The sequence below is a fragment of the Tupaia chinensis genome, unplaced genomic scaffold, assembly GCF_000334495.1.
Source record: "Tupaia chinensis unplaced genomic scaffold, TupChi_1.0 Scaffold141517_1, whole genome shotgun sequence".
NCBI lineage: Eukaryota > Metazoa > Chordata > Mammalia > Scandentia > Tupaiidae > Tupaia > Tupaia belangeri.
The window spans coordinates 266,419-283,220 of NW_006201378.1; the positions used below are offsets into that span (position 1 = coordinate 266,419).

At 36.7% G+C, this 16,802-nt stretch overlaps 1 protein-coding gene across 1 annotated transcript in view; it reads left to right on the forward strand.

Annotated features, from left to right (window-relative positions):
* CSMD1 (CUB and Sushi multiple domains 1) overlaps positions 1-16,802 on the forward strand; it is a gene marked incomplete at its 5' end in the record, with an annotated part of 442,872 nt that overhangs the window by 265,743 nt on the left and 160,327 nt on the right. Inside the window, 4 exons of the mRNA XM_006163216.1 lie at positions 2,783-2,928; positions 3,729-3,809; positions 4,945-5,058; positions 12,876-13,064. Coding sequence (XP_006163278.1) covers positions 2,783-2,928; positions 3,729-3,809; positions 4,945-5,058; positions 12,876-13,064 — 530 coding nt within the window. The remainder of the gene's footprint in view (positions 1-2,782; positions 2,929-3,728; positions 3,810-4,944; positions 5,059-12,875; positions 13,065-16,802) is intronic.

Here is a 16,802-nt window from a genome sequence, read left to right on the forward strand (position 1 = left end):
CAGAGAGATATAGAAAGAGAGAGAGAGAGAACCATCCGAATAAGGCAATAAGGTGTGGTTATGCAGCAATCCTTTCTTCATTTCTCCATCTTGTTGGGATTTGGGATATGCACACATGTGCCCAGTGTGTTTTTCAAGCCACTGGGGACAGGTTTCAAACTATGCAGTAGGTCATGTGAAATCTGGGTCCCTTAATCATCAGGCCATGGGGGCAGCCTGAGGTTTACTTTAATACTGGTAGGTTCATTTGCCACTATTTGACATTTCTAGAAGTATTGAAGAAATTTAACACTTAACTTTCTCTTCATCATTTCCAAATGTTTCAGTAGTGACCTTCTACTTGGTGTGGGCAGGTAACATTAAGCTAGGAACCAAGTGGTAGGAATCAATTTGTCACTTCCATGGAAATGGCTATTTCTACTTTTGTCTGTTGAGTGAGAGTTCAGAAGGGAAATGGGAAGTGGCAGTTCTCCTGTGATACCAGGATGGGAGAGGCACGTGGTGCCCTGGGGCATTACAGGGGGTATGCTTGTTGGCATAAGCTGTCATGGAAACTAAAGGGATGATCATAAGTGGCAAGTGTATGTGTGTGAGCCCCTGTCAGTGGATCTGTAACTGTGTCCTTTTCTGTGTCTGTATGTAGTTCAGTGTGTATGTTTGTGAGGTGTGTGTGTGTATGTTTCCTTTTCTGTATCTGCAGGTAGGTCTGTTCATGTGTGTGTATGTGTTTGGTGTATGTGTATGTTTGTATGTATGTGTCTGTGTGCGATATGTCTCTATCTGGTATGTGTGGTATGTCTACGTATGTGGTATGTGTACATGGGTGTGTTTTTGTGTGTGGTATGGATGGGTGTGGATGAATGTCTCTGCATGTGGTGTATTCATGCCACTTTCTTTGTGTCTGTGTGTATATGTAATGTAAGTCTCTGTATGATGTGCATGTGTGTGTTTGTATGTGTGATATGCCTATATCTTTGTGTCTGTGTAGTATGTCTGTGTATTGTGTCTGTGCATATAGTGTATATAGTTTATGTTTATATATGTGTATGCTGTGAGTGTGTGTCTGAGTTGTTGTGTCTGTGTGCGCGGTATGCCTGTGCCTACATATGTATGTGTGGAATGTCTGTGTGTAGATATATGTCTGTATAAGGTGTGCATATGTGTAGTGTGTGCATGTAGTTTCTGTAGGTTTGTGTGCATATGTGAGTTATATCTATGTGTGATATGTCTGTGTGTGTATTTGAGATATGTCTGTGTGTGATGTGTCCGTGTGTGACTGTGTCTGTGGCTATGTCTATGTGTGGTCTGTTGTGTGTGGTGCCTGTGTATGTGGTATGTCTGGGTATTTGTGTGAATATGTATTTGAAGATGTGTATTATGTCTGTGAATGTAGTGGGCTTGCGTATCTGTTTCCATAGATCTGTGTGTATATTTGAGGTAACTATCTGTGTGTAATGTGTGGGGTGTCTGTGTCTATGGGTATGTGCCTGTGTGTGGTGTTTCTGTCTTGTGTCTGTGTGTGGTATATCTGTGTGTGTGTGTGTGTGTGTGTGTGTGTGTGTGTTGGTGTGTGTGCATCTGTGTGTGGTGTGGCTGTGTGACTATGTCTGTATGACTGTGTCTATATAGGGGTGATATGTCTGTGTATGTGTGTGTGCATGGGTATGTATCTGTGTATGTGTGTGTGTGTGTGTGTGTGTGTGGTGTGGCTGAACTTTGTTCGAGAGAGAGTAAAAGGTGACATGTACAAGCAGGTCCTTAGAAATCATGTTTGGGGGGGGCTGGCAGGTGGCATGGTGGTTAAGGCACTGGACTCCCACATGGCCAACCACAGTTTGAGCCCTGGACTTGGCGACTTGCTTTCTCACTTTCCCTTTCTCTCTCCCTTTGTCTCTCTGGTCAAATTAAAAAAATAAATAATAATAACAAATAAAATAAAATGAATAATTTAAATAAAAAGAAATCATGTTTAGTATTTGTGGCTTTATTCTGTTAGTAGTGAGGATTCACTTGGGACTTTTAAGAGAGCTAAGAGACCAAATTTTTGATGCAAAATACTGGTCTAATTTTGTGGGAAATACAGTATAGTGGGGGAAAAGCTTTTCAAGCTGTGGAAATGACTCTTGAAGGAAGCTGATAATGAGCTGAGCATTGGCTATGAGAGTGAGGAGAAGCAGAGCTGGAAATATAAAGGTAGCCATATGGAACTGCTAATTCAAAAGTAAGGCAAAATAACCATACTGTATATTGGCAATTTCACACACATTAAGCAATATGTTTGGAAGGTAGACTCAGAAGGTCTTGACAACTGACAGATGTTGAGTGTCTGTTGTCAGAATGCTAATAAAAGAGAAAGACTGAAAAATTTGGTCAACTTCGTAAACATCTTGGTATTCCCAAACACAGTCTCTAGAGGATGGTTATATTTTATTGTTTTTTTAAAAAAATCATTCATTAGCAAATGTTTTCATCTTACAATGAAATCAACATTATTACATTTAGACCTAAAATACAGAAATCTGAAAGAAGTTGATCTATGGTGTTATAGCCACTACAGTAAATGTGACCGTGTCTCTGAAATTCTCTGCAAAGTTGAGCTCTGGAGGTGAGGTGAGTCAGTCCTCCTCTCCAGGTTTGAACAACTACAGCAAGGAGCATGAACCAACCATCCTGCTTTTACCGAGACAGAGCCCAAAGCCCAGATGCCAGGAACCAAATGGGTTGCTAATTTTAATGGTGATGTTGGAACTATTTGTCCAACTGCTCTTTTTGTCTTTCTCAGGGATGGTCCTGATCAGAATTCTCCTCAGCTAGGAGTTTTCAGCGGAAACACAGCTCTGGAAACAGCATATAGTTCTACCAACCAAGTCCTGCTCAAGTTCCACAGTGATTTTTCAAATGGTGGCTTCTTTGTCCTCAATTTTCACGGTCAGTTTATTTTCCCCTAATGATTAAAATGGAAAAATCCAAGCAGTAATCCTGTAGTATTGACCTAGGCCTATTTCCCATGGAAATTTCTCGACTCTGTCAGCTGAGAACCTACCGGCATCGTGCCCCAGAGGCTTGAGTTCCCCATGATCCTTTTTTGTTTAGTAATACCTTCATTATTATTTCAGATCTTATCAAATTTTGTTTTCAAGTAAGCTTGGGTTCATCTCTAGATAAATATATAAATGGAAATCTGCTACAGATCGTTGAAATACATTTGATGCCTTTTAGAGATAGACTTATCTCTGTATCCTGATGATGTGTTATGGCAAATGTCATATTATAAATGAGTTGGAAACAAATTTCTAATGATCTTGAAATGTAAACAAAATGGAATAAAAGTATATCAATCCCTTAGTGCTCATGGGAATTGCCACCCCTGAGATTCCTTAGAACAAGGGATAGATGAGAGCTTATCAAATCTAAATGTCAAACAGGAAGCCAGAAAATAGCTGAATCATTTATCTGACAAAATCCCAAACATATGAAAAGTGCATATTTTAGATGTTATAATGTTTTTTAATTGTTCGCTATTTTTTTTTTAGATTTCAAATATTCCTTGGTGTTCAATAATTATATAAACTTTTGAAGCTTCAGAATTTTATAAAACAATGATTCATAAATGTAGACATTTCAGTGTACTTAAGATTATGATAACTTTGAGAGAAATGCTTTTTCTTGTAATATTTATTCAGCACATTTAATTGCAATTATTATTATTTTTTTCATAAATCATTTAGCCTTTCAGCTCAAGAAATGTCAGCCTCCCCCAGCAGTTCCACAGGCAGACATGCTTACTGAAGATGAGGATTTTGAAATAGGTAATATTTTCTCTTTACAAGACCATGAATTCACTCTGACTGTTATACCCATCTCTAACTGCAGTAGTTACTCAGACTAATAAGTGAGTAATTTCAAGAAACTATCCCTAAAGCATTCCTGTAGACTTATAAAAAGATCATGCATCATACAGAAAACATTTTTTCTTTCTTCATTTCCATACTTTTGTCATTTAACTTTTGCTTTGGTCATTTTGAGCACTTTTTTCCTAGATAACATTTATTACCTCATATTTTTAAATATGTTTTCAGCAACAAATGAGCAAAGATTTGTATTAGGGAGCTAATACATTCATACACTTGAGAAAAAACTTGATCATTTGTGGCTAAAAGGATGATTAGTGTAACATTGACCTCTCATTGAAACTGGAATATAATCAATAGAGTACATTTTTAAATAATATGTGGAGATTCTGCTTTATCATTTTGTATTAATGGTCTTATTCATTAAATAATCACTTGGTCATATTAGGAAAGTAACCATGGCATATGTTTGCAGTATAATTATTGTGACCTAGGATTTCTCAGCTCCAATTAAAAATAGTTTGTCCTATTGTCACACCATGCTTCAGACCACTGGTCAAACCATGTGACCCAGTTTCTCTATACTCTTAATGGCTTAATTAATTGGAACATCGTGCTAATTAGACCAAGGTCATGGATAAGTCTTCTCTGGATGCAATAGAGTCATTCTATTTTATAATATTCTACAGCCTTGCTTAAATCGCAAGCATCTATTTCACATAAAACATTAATTTCATTTTTTTCTGGTAGTCATTGGGAAGGGGAATGAACATAGGTGGTCACTAAAGAAAACACTATGATGTGATTTTCATATTAATATTTGTTAAGTTTAAGAAAGCACTTCATAAATTAAGAACTGTAAATGGGATTATTATTTTAAACAGACAAAACATGAATGCAGACATGGTTTCTGAAATGGTGTGCACAGAATTAACTTATCATCATATATGTCTATTTTAGTGTATTTCTTTAGTTGCCAGGGGCACATGCTCCCTTAATTGTTGGGCTGGCTCCATCATACAAGTTTAATACACTTGAATCTCTGAATGTTATAGAGACACCATTTCATAGTCAGTTGTGTTGACGCTTTCAGGAGATTTTGTGAAGTACCAGTGCCACCCCGGATACACGTTGTTGGGGACTGACACGCTGACCTGTAAGCTCAGTTCCCAGTTGCAGTTTGAAGGATCTCTCCCAACATGTGAAGGTATGCACAGTTTGATTCTGAAACTATACTTATGCAAAAGGAAAACTGTATTATTTGTAAGTGTCTGCGTTTCTTTATCTGTATAGGTATAAACTTAATATATGAGCTGTGACCCCACAGCAATAAAAATAATGAACTTACAGAAATAGCTAATGACCCTTCCTTCGTTAGTGAGCCATAGAGAATAAATCAACACACGTCACACAAGAAGCCTTGTGTTTTTCCCCTGACAATGAATCATGAAAATGTTCAAACATGTGGCAAAGTTTAAATACTTTTTAGAGGAAAATACAAAATTTTTAAAAGTTTTTAGGTTTATCTATTCCATGAGAGAGAAAGAGACAGCGATAGAGAAAGATAGGCACCTTCATCAAGATCTCTGCCTCATGACTCATCCCCGGGCTCATTTGACCTAGATGAGGTGCATGCACATGTGCACCTGGCAGACTCAAGGCCCTTGCCCATGTGAGACCAGTTTGGTTACCACTATACTACTACCTGGCTCTATGAAATAATTAAAAATGAACACGTGAGTATCCACCACTTAGTTTCTTCCATGCATGTTTCCAGTATTTCTTATTCTCACAAGTCTATCTCTTCGTCTTTCTATTTATCTATCTTATTATTTTTTTTTATGTATTTCAAGTCAAATTTTGGGCCTTACTAAGATTCTTCCTAAATATTTCAGCATTAATATTTTAGCTGGTATTTCATTTTTTGGGGGTATAAATGTTGTAAACAATGAAATCGCATATCTTGTGTTTTTATATACCTTTAAAATACAGACTATATAAAAAATATAGACAATATAAAACAATAGAACAAAATTTGAGACTGAATCCATCAATTAAGTTAATTTAATTAGGATAGAATTATATCACTTTTTTTTCTTCTTTTTTTTGGGAGAGATTTCTGCTATAGGGCATATACACTCACTGGAGAGAGAGCAAGAGAGACAGAGAAACAGAAAGCAGAAAATCACGTCACAAGGGCAATGGCCATGCTGTAGTCCCTTGTTCTACATTCTTTTCTTGGGATTTTGAGCCTGCACATGAGCCTAGTGTGCATTTAAAGTTACCGGGTCAGGGACTCGAACGGTGGCTGGCCATGTGGGAGTCCAGTGACATAACTGTTATGCCAGCTGCTGGTCCCTATTATATCATTTTTCAAACATCATTTAATAGATATCATTTCAAGTACCATTGGAAGAAAAAAGACTTGGAAAACTATAAATAAGCTCAGATGGCTCCAATTAAATCTGAAACATCATTTGATTCACTACTATAATAAAACTTTCCAAATTAAAATTGGTTTTTTTATTTATGGTTTCTAAATTATAATTAAGTGTAATGCCTTTGTGCAATAGAACTTTCCTTTTCTTGGGATCTGTTATTCATTAGGAAGAGTGAGGCAGTTACAATGGCCCAAAGATTCAGGAGAGAAAATCTGGAGTCCAAATCTAGCCTCTATCTAGCAATTTTGGGGCAAATTACAAATCTCTGAGCACTTTGCAAAGGAAGATGTTCTTTGCATTACTTATGAGATTGTTGCAAAGATTTGGTGGATATTAAAGGGGTGATTATTTTCAGTGTTTTGTAATGTTAATTATCTCCTCTAGAAAAGGCAGTTTTTAATTAATTTTTTAGATTTTTGCCATAGGGCATGAGCATTCCCTGAAGAGACTAAAAAGAGAGAGAGAAAGTGAGAAACCACCCCCCAAGTTGGAATGATCACACTGTAATTCCTCCTCATCCATTCTTCTCTTGGGATTTTAGGCATGCACCTACATGCAACCAGAATATTTTTTCAAGCTGCAGGTGGATCCGTGACAAACTGCAGTCATGTAGGATCCATCCCCTTAACCACTACGCCCCCTACTGGCCCAGAAAAAGGCAGGTTTATTCGCATTGCAAAACTATCGAATTTGCAATCATTTTACAAACACTTGAACCAATACATAAATTCTATTTAAATAATCAGTAACTTTGTCCTCTTTATGTGAAAGACAGAATTCTAATCACTGAGAAACTTTTCAATATCTGAAGGAAATTTGGCATGCACTTTGGAACAAATTACTACTAAACCTTATAATAACTTAGTTATTTTTGCTAAAATTTAACTTTAAAATGTCTACATGACAGTCCATGGATATTGGGAAAATAATCACACAGGAAGAAGAACGACCCATTGGTCTGTTAGTCTTTTCAAATGCCATCGGAACCCATGCTCTAGTAGATGTCACTGAATTTGTTTTTAATTGTCTCACGTAGATCTGAGGATTACATTGGGCACAGTCAGGAGATTGAAGTTATTATTTTCTTGCAAAATATATCAACACCATGTTACAATAGCAAAAATTACCTACTTGTGAATTTTTTTTTCCTCAAGGTTAGGGGTTATAAGATGTTCATCTTTTAGTCATTCTGTATAAAAATTAACTGAGGTGAACCTTCACATTTATAAGATATATTTTATTCCTATGAACATTACCTTGGATTTCTCAGGATAAGACTTTAAACCAAGCTAGTCTTTTTATAACATTTTTTAAAATTTCATTTTCTTTTATACATCCAATCACATTATTTAGCTTACGAAATGAATATTTCAACAGGTGAACATTTCTCCCTAGTCCAGTTGATAAAACTATAAAATATCTTCAACAGATAATACCACATTTCTTTGTCCCATTAATGCTTTGCCTCTCTGTTTTTCTTCTAAGCGTCCTTCCTCAGACCTTACTCTTTCTCACACGCTATGGATAAGTGAAAATATGCATGTGTATTTATCTAATACGACACGCTGTAAACAGGAAATCTTTATTATGTTGTCCTCTCCAACGTAAGCTAGTTTTTGTTTGTTTGATTTTTTGTGCGTGTGTGTGAGACTTTGCCATTAGGCACATGAACTCCTAAGACAGAGAGGGAAAGTAAGAAATTGACCTCAGCATGGATGGCCATGCCGTATTCTCTTCTCCTCCGTTCTCTTCTTGGGATTTTGAGCATGTGTGCACACATCCTTGATGTATTTTTCAAGCCACCAGGTCCAGGACTTGAAACACACACTTGGTCATGTGGGCTCCAACAACTTAACCATCATGCCACCAGCTGGCCCCACTAGTTTTTATTTAAATGAAGTTTAAGTAATGACATCTGAGAACAGAGTAGATTAACACACCATGAGCGTCATTCTCTGCATGAGTTAGACTGTCACACACTTTTGCAGGGAGCATTCTGCCTACAAGGCTTCCCCTGTTTATTCGTGCCCTCCTGAAGTACATTATGACACTGTCACATAGCACAACATGACCTGTACATCGCTACATAGTTTTGTTTTCTTTCAATTCAGAAGTAAATTTGTTTAAAATGAACTGAGAGTGATTTTCGCTGTCAGCCCCTAAACAATTCTTTACTTAAAAATAGGAACTCAGATGTCCTTTACCAAATCTTTAATCACTTAAGAACTTAATTATAATCTTGCTCTAAGTACTTTTCTATCATTTGATTGATTTGATTAGACTCAAGTGGGGGGCCAATCCCCCAATAAATTCTGGATGAAAAATTGTATTAGGTATTAGTTCTACTTATTGAAGTATAATAATCATATTTTTAAAGTTCTGCTTTAAAAATTATCATCAATTTTGGGGACACTAGGGGAGTAGATTATTCTTTGGAAGTTAACCTTCTGTGCAGGGAAATGTTACCATATTAGATACCGACTTTAATTTAGGAAAAACAAAACAAAACAAAACAACACCTGAGTGAGAGTAATCACAAAACTGCTTCTTCATGTTAAGGAAAAGAAGTAGTTCAAAAAGTAAAGAGAATTAATAATAGATGTTTGGAAACAGAAAAGATCATTTAACATCCAGGAAAGAGGGGATGCCTCCTTTCGGTTTGCTCTTAGGGTATGTTTGAGGAAGAGATACTAAGTGAGTGAAAACCTAAAATTGGGCAGAATATCAGTTTGCTTCTTCCTATAGAACACGGAGATCCCTCAATAGTTTTCATAATATTATTTTTTCAAATGTAAACATATATTTTCAATGAATGCTAAAAAGAATCAATGACCTTCTAATAATGACCTTTGGTCTGCAAAGTAACAAAGGGAGGTCAAGTGAAAGCAACAGATGAGCACTTCATGGGTTCTGGGTGAAAGCTTTTCCAATACGGAGCATTCTCAATTCCTACAATTTTCTCATATCTATAGGTGTTTTTACAAGAAGAATCTTAATTACTTATAAATCTGAATTTATGCTACTAATCCTCTATAACTACTCTAATCCTATATTTCTTGTGCTGAATGTCTGCATGATGCAGTAAATAATGTGTTTGGGATTTTAAGCCTCACATTTGATTTTTCTGCAAAACTGAGCTAAAGGAATAGCGTGCAGAGGGGCGATGGCTCAAGACACAAGTGAATGTTTTGGAGAGGCAAGCTCCCTTCAGGTGTGTTTTTGACAGGAGCTTTAAGCAGATGCCTCCCTGTGGTGGTAGGTTTCCCAAATTCCCCCATGGAGACAGAATATTTTTTAATGCATGATTGTTGCCAGAGAAATGAGCAGTTGAGCTGTAGTAAAACATGCAGTTCTTTGAAATTTCCCTTCTCTAAGTGGGTGTTGCTCCTAGCAACAGTTTATAGCAATGAACAAGAAGAAATAGGTACATATGAAAGAGCAGGAGGAACAAATGAAAGGAAACTCTTTAGCTCATGGGGAAACATTCAAATGCCTTTTTTTTTTTTTCCTGGAGAGATTTTCACTATAGGGCACGTGCGCTCTACAGACAGACAGAGAGAGACAGAGAAAGAAAGCGAGAAATCACCCCCTCCAGGGGAGATGGTCACGCTGCAATCCCTCCTCCTCCATTCTCCTCTCAGGATCTTGGGCACGCACGCATAGGCGCCCTGTGTGAGTTTTAAGCCACCGGGTCCGGGACACGAACCACGGTTGACTATGTGGGAGTCCAGCGACATAGCCATTACGCTAATTGCTGGTTCCCTCAAATGCCTTTTTAAAACAATATGTACTTCTAGGAAAAAAAAAATGCTTAGCATCGTAAGAAAAATTAAACAAAAAATTTGCTTATATTTTCATTTTGTCTTCTCTAAAATATAAAACAGTGTGTGTGTGTGTGTATTTTTTTTTTTTTTTGAGAGGTTTTTGCTATGAGGCATGTGTGCTCGCCAGAAAGTCAGAGAAAGACATAGACACAGAAAGTGAGAAATCACCCCCCCCAGGGGGATGGGCTATTCTCCTCTTGGGATCTTGGGCACACATGCACACATGCCCAGTATGAGTTCAGGCCAGCAGATCCGGGACTTAAACTGCAGTCGACTATATGGGATTCTAGTGACATAGCCATTACACCAACTGCTGGTCCCTAAAACAGTATTTTTAAAATGGAAGGAATAAGATGGCTATGCTGGGCCTGCAGGTGGCATGACGGTTAAGGTGGCTGGATCCCACGTGGACAATTCTGTGGTTCAAGTCCTGGACTTTGCAGCTAAGACACCAGGTGCTTGTGTGTGTGTGCCCCACATCCTGAGATGAGAATGGAAGAGTGGAAACTGTGACATAGCCATCCCCCTGGGCGGTGATTTCTCACTTTCCCTCTCTTTTTGTTTCACTGTCTATCTGGCAAGCCCATGCAAGCTGTGGGAGAAAAAAGAAAAGAATGGCCATGCTAAAGAAGCTGCTTCCTATTTAGAATTTCTGCACTGCTTTCCATCCCTGGGATGTGCTAGTAGTTTTCCAGGTGGATTTTAGCAATTCAGTAGAAGGTTTTCTGTTTCCAGATGGCCTAAAGTTCCAGTGTCACCTAATAACTTTAGCTGCAGAGATAAAGTCTTGTTTCTTGTATATATAAACAGGGCAGAGAGACAGGCTAAATACTTCTCAAGCATAATACCACAAAATGAAATATGCTCTGGTAGTATCTTTGTGTCAGGAAAAGGCAGGCATATGGTCAAACCACTGCTAGTCCTTATAACGCTTTCTGCCATACATGTTTTAGATTTAAGAAAAGCATTTGCATATTATAACCCTGAGGGGCAGCCACCATTACCCTCCATATCAGAGATCGGAAAAACTCTGACTCCTTCTGCAGTCAATGCAGCTTCTAAAACTTCAGGCTCTCATTATACAGAAGAACAAATGCCGATTTCTCTTCTTTACTTTCTCAATATATCAACATATTCACTTTTGAATGTTCACATTATTATTATTATTATTATTATTATTATTATTTTGCCAGAGGTAATGTGTGCTTACCCAAGACAGAGTCAGACAGAGAGGAAGAGGAAGAAAGCATCCCCCCGATGGAGTATAGCCAAGGAATAGGCCCTCTTCTCCATTTTGCCATCCTTGAGGGATTTGGGCCAAGCCCACATATGTGCCCAGTACGTGCTTTAAGGCTCCAGATTCGGACCATGCAGCAGCCATGTGGGATCCAGTTTCCTTAACCACCAGGTAGTGGGCTGGCGTTGAACATTCACTTTTGAATGGGCATGCTATATTTTATATAGTGATTCTACCACCAATACAGTAGAAAATACTTTAATTAGGTCATTTTAGTCTGTGTATGTTAGTTAGGTTTTTTCTTTTGTATTATTGCCATGGATTTGTGACAAGTATTTTAACAATCGAACCTAAAATATTAGGTCGTCAAGACTTTCCCGATGACCGAATACATACTTAAGTGATTCTAGGAAATGTTTCCTCATTGGTGACTCTATGCCTAAGCATTCAAAAATTTAAAATCCAACTCAATTAGAATATCAAGACAAATATAAGAAAAAAGTACTTTTTAATGGAGAGTTACTTCAGTCAAAACATACTTCGAGTTCTGTTCATCCTTTTAGGAAGTATTTATGGAAAGCTATAAATAAATAATACATAATCATATAATTAAAAGGAGATAAATTGGATGCGTTTGTTTAGACAAAAGCTCTTTTTTATTAAGGAGAAGTTGATTATTGAACTTTTAAAATGCACTGTAAGTAGTTTGGGTACATTTTTGTTTATTTATGAATCATTACCAATAATAGAAATAATTTCTCCTTAATAGTCTTCTAATCAAACTCTTTCTGGAAGATAATTTCATTTAGCAATGGAAGAAATTGCTAATTAAGAGACTCTGCTTTGGTGATTTTCTTTTGCACGTTTATACCTATGCAGATTATTTACATTTTGATTAACCTGAAAGTGGTTGAATAAAGAAACAAAGCTGAAGAAGAAAAGTATGTCAATGTATCCATGATACCTTAATGATACATTTACAACAAGTTCATTCGTTGCAAAGCACTGCTCCTGCTGCAGACAGGAAGAAACTGAGGCATTCAGTGTGGATTTGAGGTCATATTTCTGATTCATTCTCTACCCGGGGTCCCAACCTATCACATCTAATGCAAAATATTATCCTTTTAAATATAGTAGAGGCCAAAATAAATAGTAAGTTTAAAAATTGCATAAAATTCCATCACACTAATATAATTCTATAATGAAAAAGTGAAGTCTTATTCTATAACTGAGTTGGGAAAGTCTGGGATCATCTGATGAAATCTGCAATGCACCTGTCCCAAATTTGGTGTGTAGGACACACAATGGCCACAGGATTGTGCAGGCTTAGATAGAACTGTAGAGTTAAAGATACATCATACACATTATTATTTGATGTTGCTCTCCTGTCATGTTTGCATCCTGTATTACATTTGGTCAGAGCTCAATAAGATTTCTTTTTCTTTTCACTTCCTCGTCCACGCTGAAGTCGGATTCATTTTGTTAAAGCAAATCACTACCTGTACTCTACTTATTTCTTTAGCACAATGCCCAGCAAATGAAGTTCGGACAGAATCATCTGGAGTAATCCTCAGCCCAGGATATCCAGGCAACTATTTTAACTCCCAGACATGCTCCTGGAGTATTAGAGTGGAACCAAACTATAACATCACCATCTTTGTAGACACATTTCAAAGTGAAAAGCAATTTGATGCACTGGAAGTATTTGACGGTAAGTTGTTTTTGTTGGCTTGTTTTGTAATCTTTGTATGACTGGTTTCTTCTGTATCAGTAATAAATACACCATTAGAACATTTCCTCAACATAGGACTCGGATATATCCTTGAGTTAAATTATATCTTCCCAAAACAAACAAAAATAAATTACTCTGCGACTTGTATATTCTTAAAGATCAAGTGGACTAAAGCACTAACATACTATTAATAATGTTGCAACTTTGAGATGAGAATGGAAGAGTGGAAACTGTGACATAGCCATCCCCCTGGGCGGTGATTTCTCACTTTCCCTCTCTTTTTGTTTCACTGTCTATCTGGCAAGCCCATGCAAGCTGTGGGAGAAAAAAGAAAAGAATGGCCATGCTAGAGAAGCTGCTTCCTATTTAGAATTTCTGCACTGCTTTCCATCCCTGGGATGTGCTAGTAGTTTTCCAGGTGGATTTTAGCAATTCAGTAGAAGGTTTTCTGTTTCCAGATGGCCTAAAGTTCCAGTGTCACCTAATAACTTTAGCTGCAGAGATAAAGTCTTGTTTCTTGTATATATAAACAGGGCAGAGAGACAGGCTAAATACTTCTCAAGCATAATACCACAAAATGAAATATGCTCTGGTAGTATCTTTGTGTCAGGAAAAGGCAGGCATATGGTCAAACCACTGCTAGTCCTTATAACGCTTTCTGCCATACATGTTTTAGATTTAAGAAAAGCATTTGCATATTATAACCCTGAGGGGCAGCCACCATTACCCTCCATATCAGAGATCGGAAAAACTCTGACTCCTTCTGCAGTCAATGCAGCTTCTAAAACTTCAGGCTCTCATTATACAGAAGAACAAATGCCGATTTCTCTTCTTTACTTTCTCAATATATCAACATATTTACTTTTGAATGTTCACATTATTATTATTATTATTATTATTATTATTATTATTATTTTAATGTGTGCTTACCCAAGACAGAGTCAGACAGAGAGGAAGAGGAAGAAAGCATCCCCCCGATGGAGTATAGCCAAGGAATAGGCCCTCTTCTCCATTTTGCCATCCTTGAGGGATTTGGGCCAAGCCCACATATGTGCCCAGTACGTGCTTTAAGGCTCCAGATTCGGACCATGCAGCAGCCATGTGGGATCCAGTTTCCTTAACCACCAGGTAGTGGGCTGGCGTTGAACATTCACTTTTGAATGGGCATGCTATATTTTATATAGTGATTCTACCACCAATACAGTAGAAAATACTTTAATTAGGTCATTTTAGTCTGTGTATGTTAGTTAGGTTTTTTCTTTTGTATTATTGCCATGGATTTGTGACAAGTATTTTAACAATCGAACCTAAAATATTAGGTCGTCAAGACTTTCCCGATGACCGAATACATACTTAAGTGATTCTAGGAAATGTTTCCTCATTGGTGACTCTATGCCTAAGCATTCAAAAATTTAAAATCCAACTCAATTAGAATATCAAGACAAATATAAGAAAAAAGTACTTTTTAATGGAGAGTTACTTCAGTCAAAACATACTTCGAGTTCTGTTCATCCTTTTAGGAAGTATTTATGGAAAGCTATAAATAAATAATACATAATCATATAATTAAAAGGAGATAAATTGGATGCGTTTGTTTAGACAAAAGCTCTTTTTTATTAAGGAGAAGTTGATTATTGAACTTTTAAAATGCACTGTAAGTAGTTTGGGTACATTTTTGTTTATTTATGAATCATTACCAATAATAGAAATAATTTCTCCTTAATAGTCTTCTAATCAAACTCTTTCTGGAAGATAATTTCATTTAGCAATGGAAGAAATTGCTAATTAAGAGACTCTGCTTTGGTGATTTTCTTTTGCACGTTTATACCTATGCAGATTATTTACATTTTGATTAACCTGAAAGTGGTTGAATAAAGAAACAAAGCTGAAGAAGAAAAGTATGTCAATGTATCCATGATACCTTAATGATACATTTACAACAAGTTCATTCGTTGCAAAGCACTGCTCCTGCTGCAGACAGGAAGAAACTGAGGCATTCAGTGTGGATTTGAGGTCATATTTCTGATTCATTCTCTACCCGGGGTCCCAACCTATCACATCTAATGCAAAATATTATCCTTTTAAATATAGTAGAGGCCAAAATAAATAGTAAGTTTAAAAATTGCATAAAATTCCATCACACTAATATAATTCTATAATGAAAAAGTGAAGTCTTATTCTATAACTGAGTTGGGAAAGTCTGGGATCATCTGATGAAATCTGCAATGCACCTGTCCCAAATTTGGTGTGTAGGACACACAATGGCCACAGGATTGTGCAGGCTTAGATAGAACTGTAGAGTTAAAGATACATCATACACATTATTATTTGATGTTGCTCTCCTGTCATGTTTGCATCCTGTATTACATTTGGTCAGAGCTCAATAAGATTTCTTTTTCTTTTCACTTCCTCGTCCACGCTGAAGTCGGATTCATTTTGTTAAAGCAAATCACTACCTGTACTCTACTTATTTCTTTAGCACAATGCCCAGCAAATGAAGTTCGGACAGAATCATCTGGAGTAATCCTCAGCCCAGGATATCCAGGCAACTATTTTAACTCCCAGACATGCTCCTGGAGTATTAGAGTGGAACCAAACTATAACATCACCATCTTTGTAGACACATTTCAAAGTGAAAAGCAATTTGATGCACTGGAAGTATTTGACGGTAAGTTGTTTTTGTTGGCTTGTTTTGTAATCTTTGTATGACTGGTTTCTTCTGTATCAGTAATAAATACACCATTAGAACATTTCCTCAACATAGGACTCGGATATATCCTTGAGTTAAATTATATCTTCCCAAAACAAACAAAAATAAATTACTCTGCGACTTGTATATTCTTAAAGATCAAGTGGACTAAAGCACTAACATACTATTAATAATGTTGCAACTTTTTAAAAATTTTACTTATTTATTTATTATTCATACATTAAATCTCTATACACCATTTAGATTGTGAAGAGACTTTACTCAGCATGATATAAGCCTCAGTCCAGCCCAGTTGAGACAACCGTATACATCCTCGTCAATAGATGATAAATCTTATCTGTGTCTCACAAGTATCTTACCTCTCTATTTTCCCCAAAAATTTCCTATGCTCTTCCTCTCCCACACTCTCTTTCCACTTTGGCTCTACTATCCATTACAACTTTTAATACTTTTATGTTCTCCAGTCTTTCAGTCTCTACCATAGAGTGCAGACAGTTTGTAGATGTTAAATGGAGACATACAGTGTCTCTCTTTTAGCTGGACTTGTTTCACTCAGCAACAAATCTTCCCTATTCGCTCACTTTCTACCAAATTCCAAGGCATTGTTGTTTTCTATGGCTGAATAGCATTCCATGGATGCTATTCCATGGATTATAACTGGAATGGGTAGTGATATACTTTGAAAATCAATTGAAAATTTCTTAAACATTGTTTAATGTGGGAATTTGGAGTTGCTTATTTCTATAGCTCTTCCTTCCTCTCCTAAGTACTATATTGATTTACAAGGTAGTTTAGGAAATTTGACTCCTAAAGGTAATCTAATCAATCTACAGAATTATTTTAGCAGAAATATATAAAACTAATGAGTTCCAGAGATTTCTAGAGGATAAATACTGCAAGAATATTTAATGAAAAATTTTAAATTCTAGAGAGATTTTTGCTATAGGGTGCATGTACTTGTTGGAGAGACAGTCAGAAAATGAGATATCACCCCAGATAGCACCCCC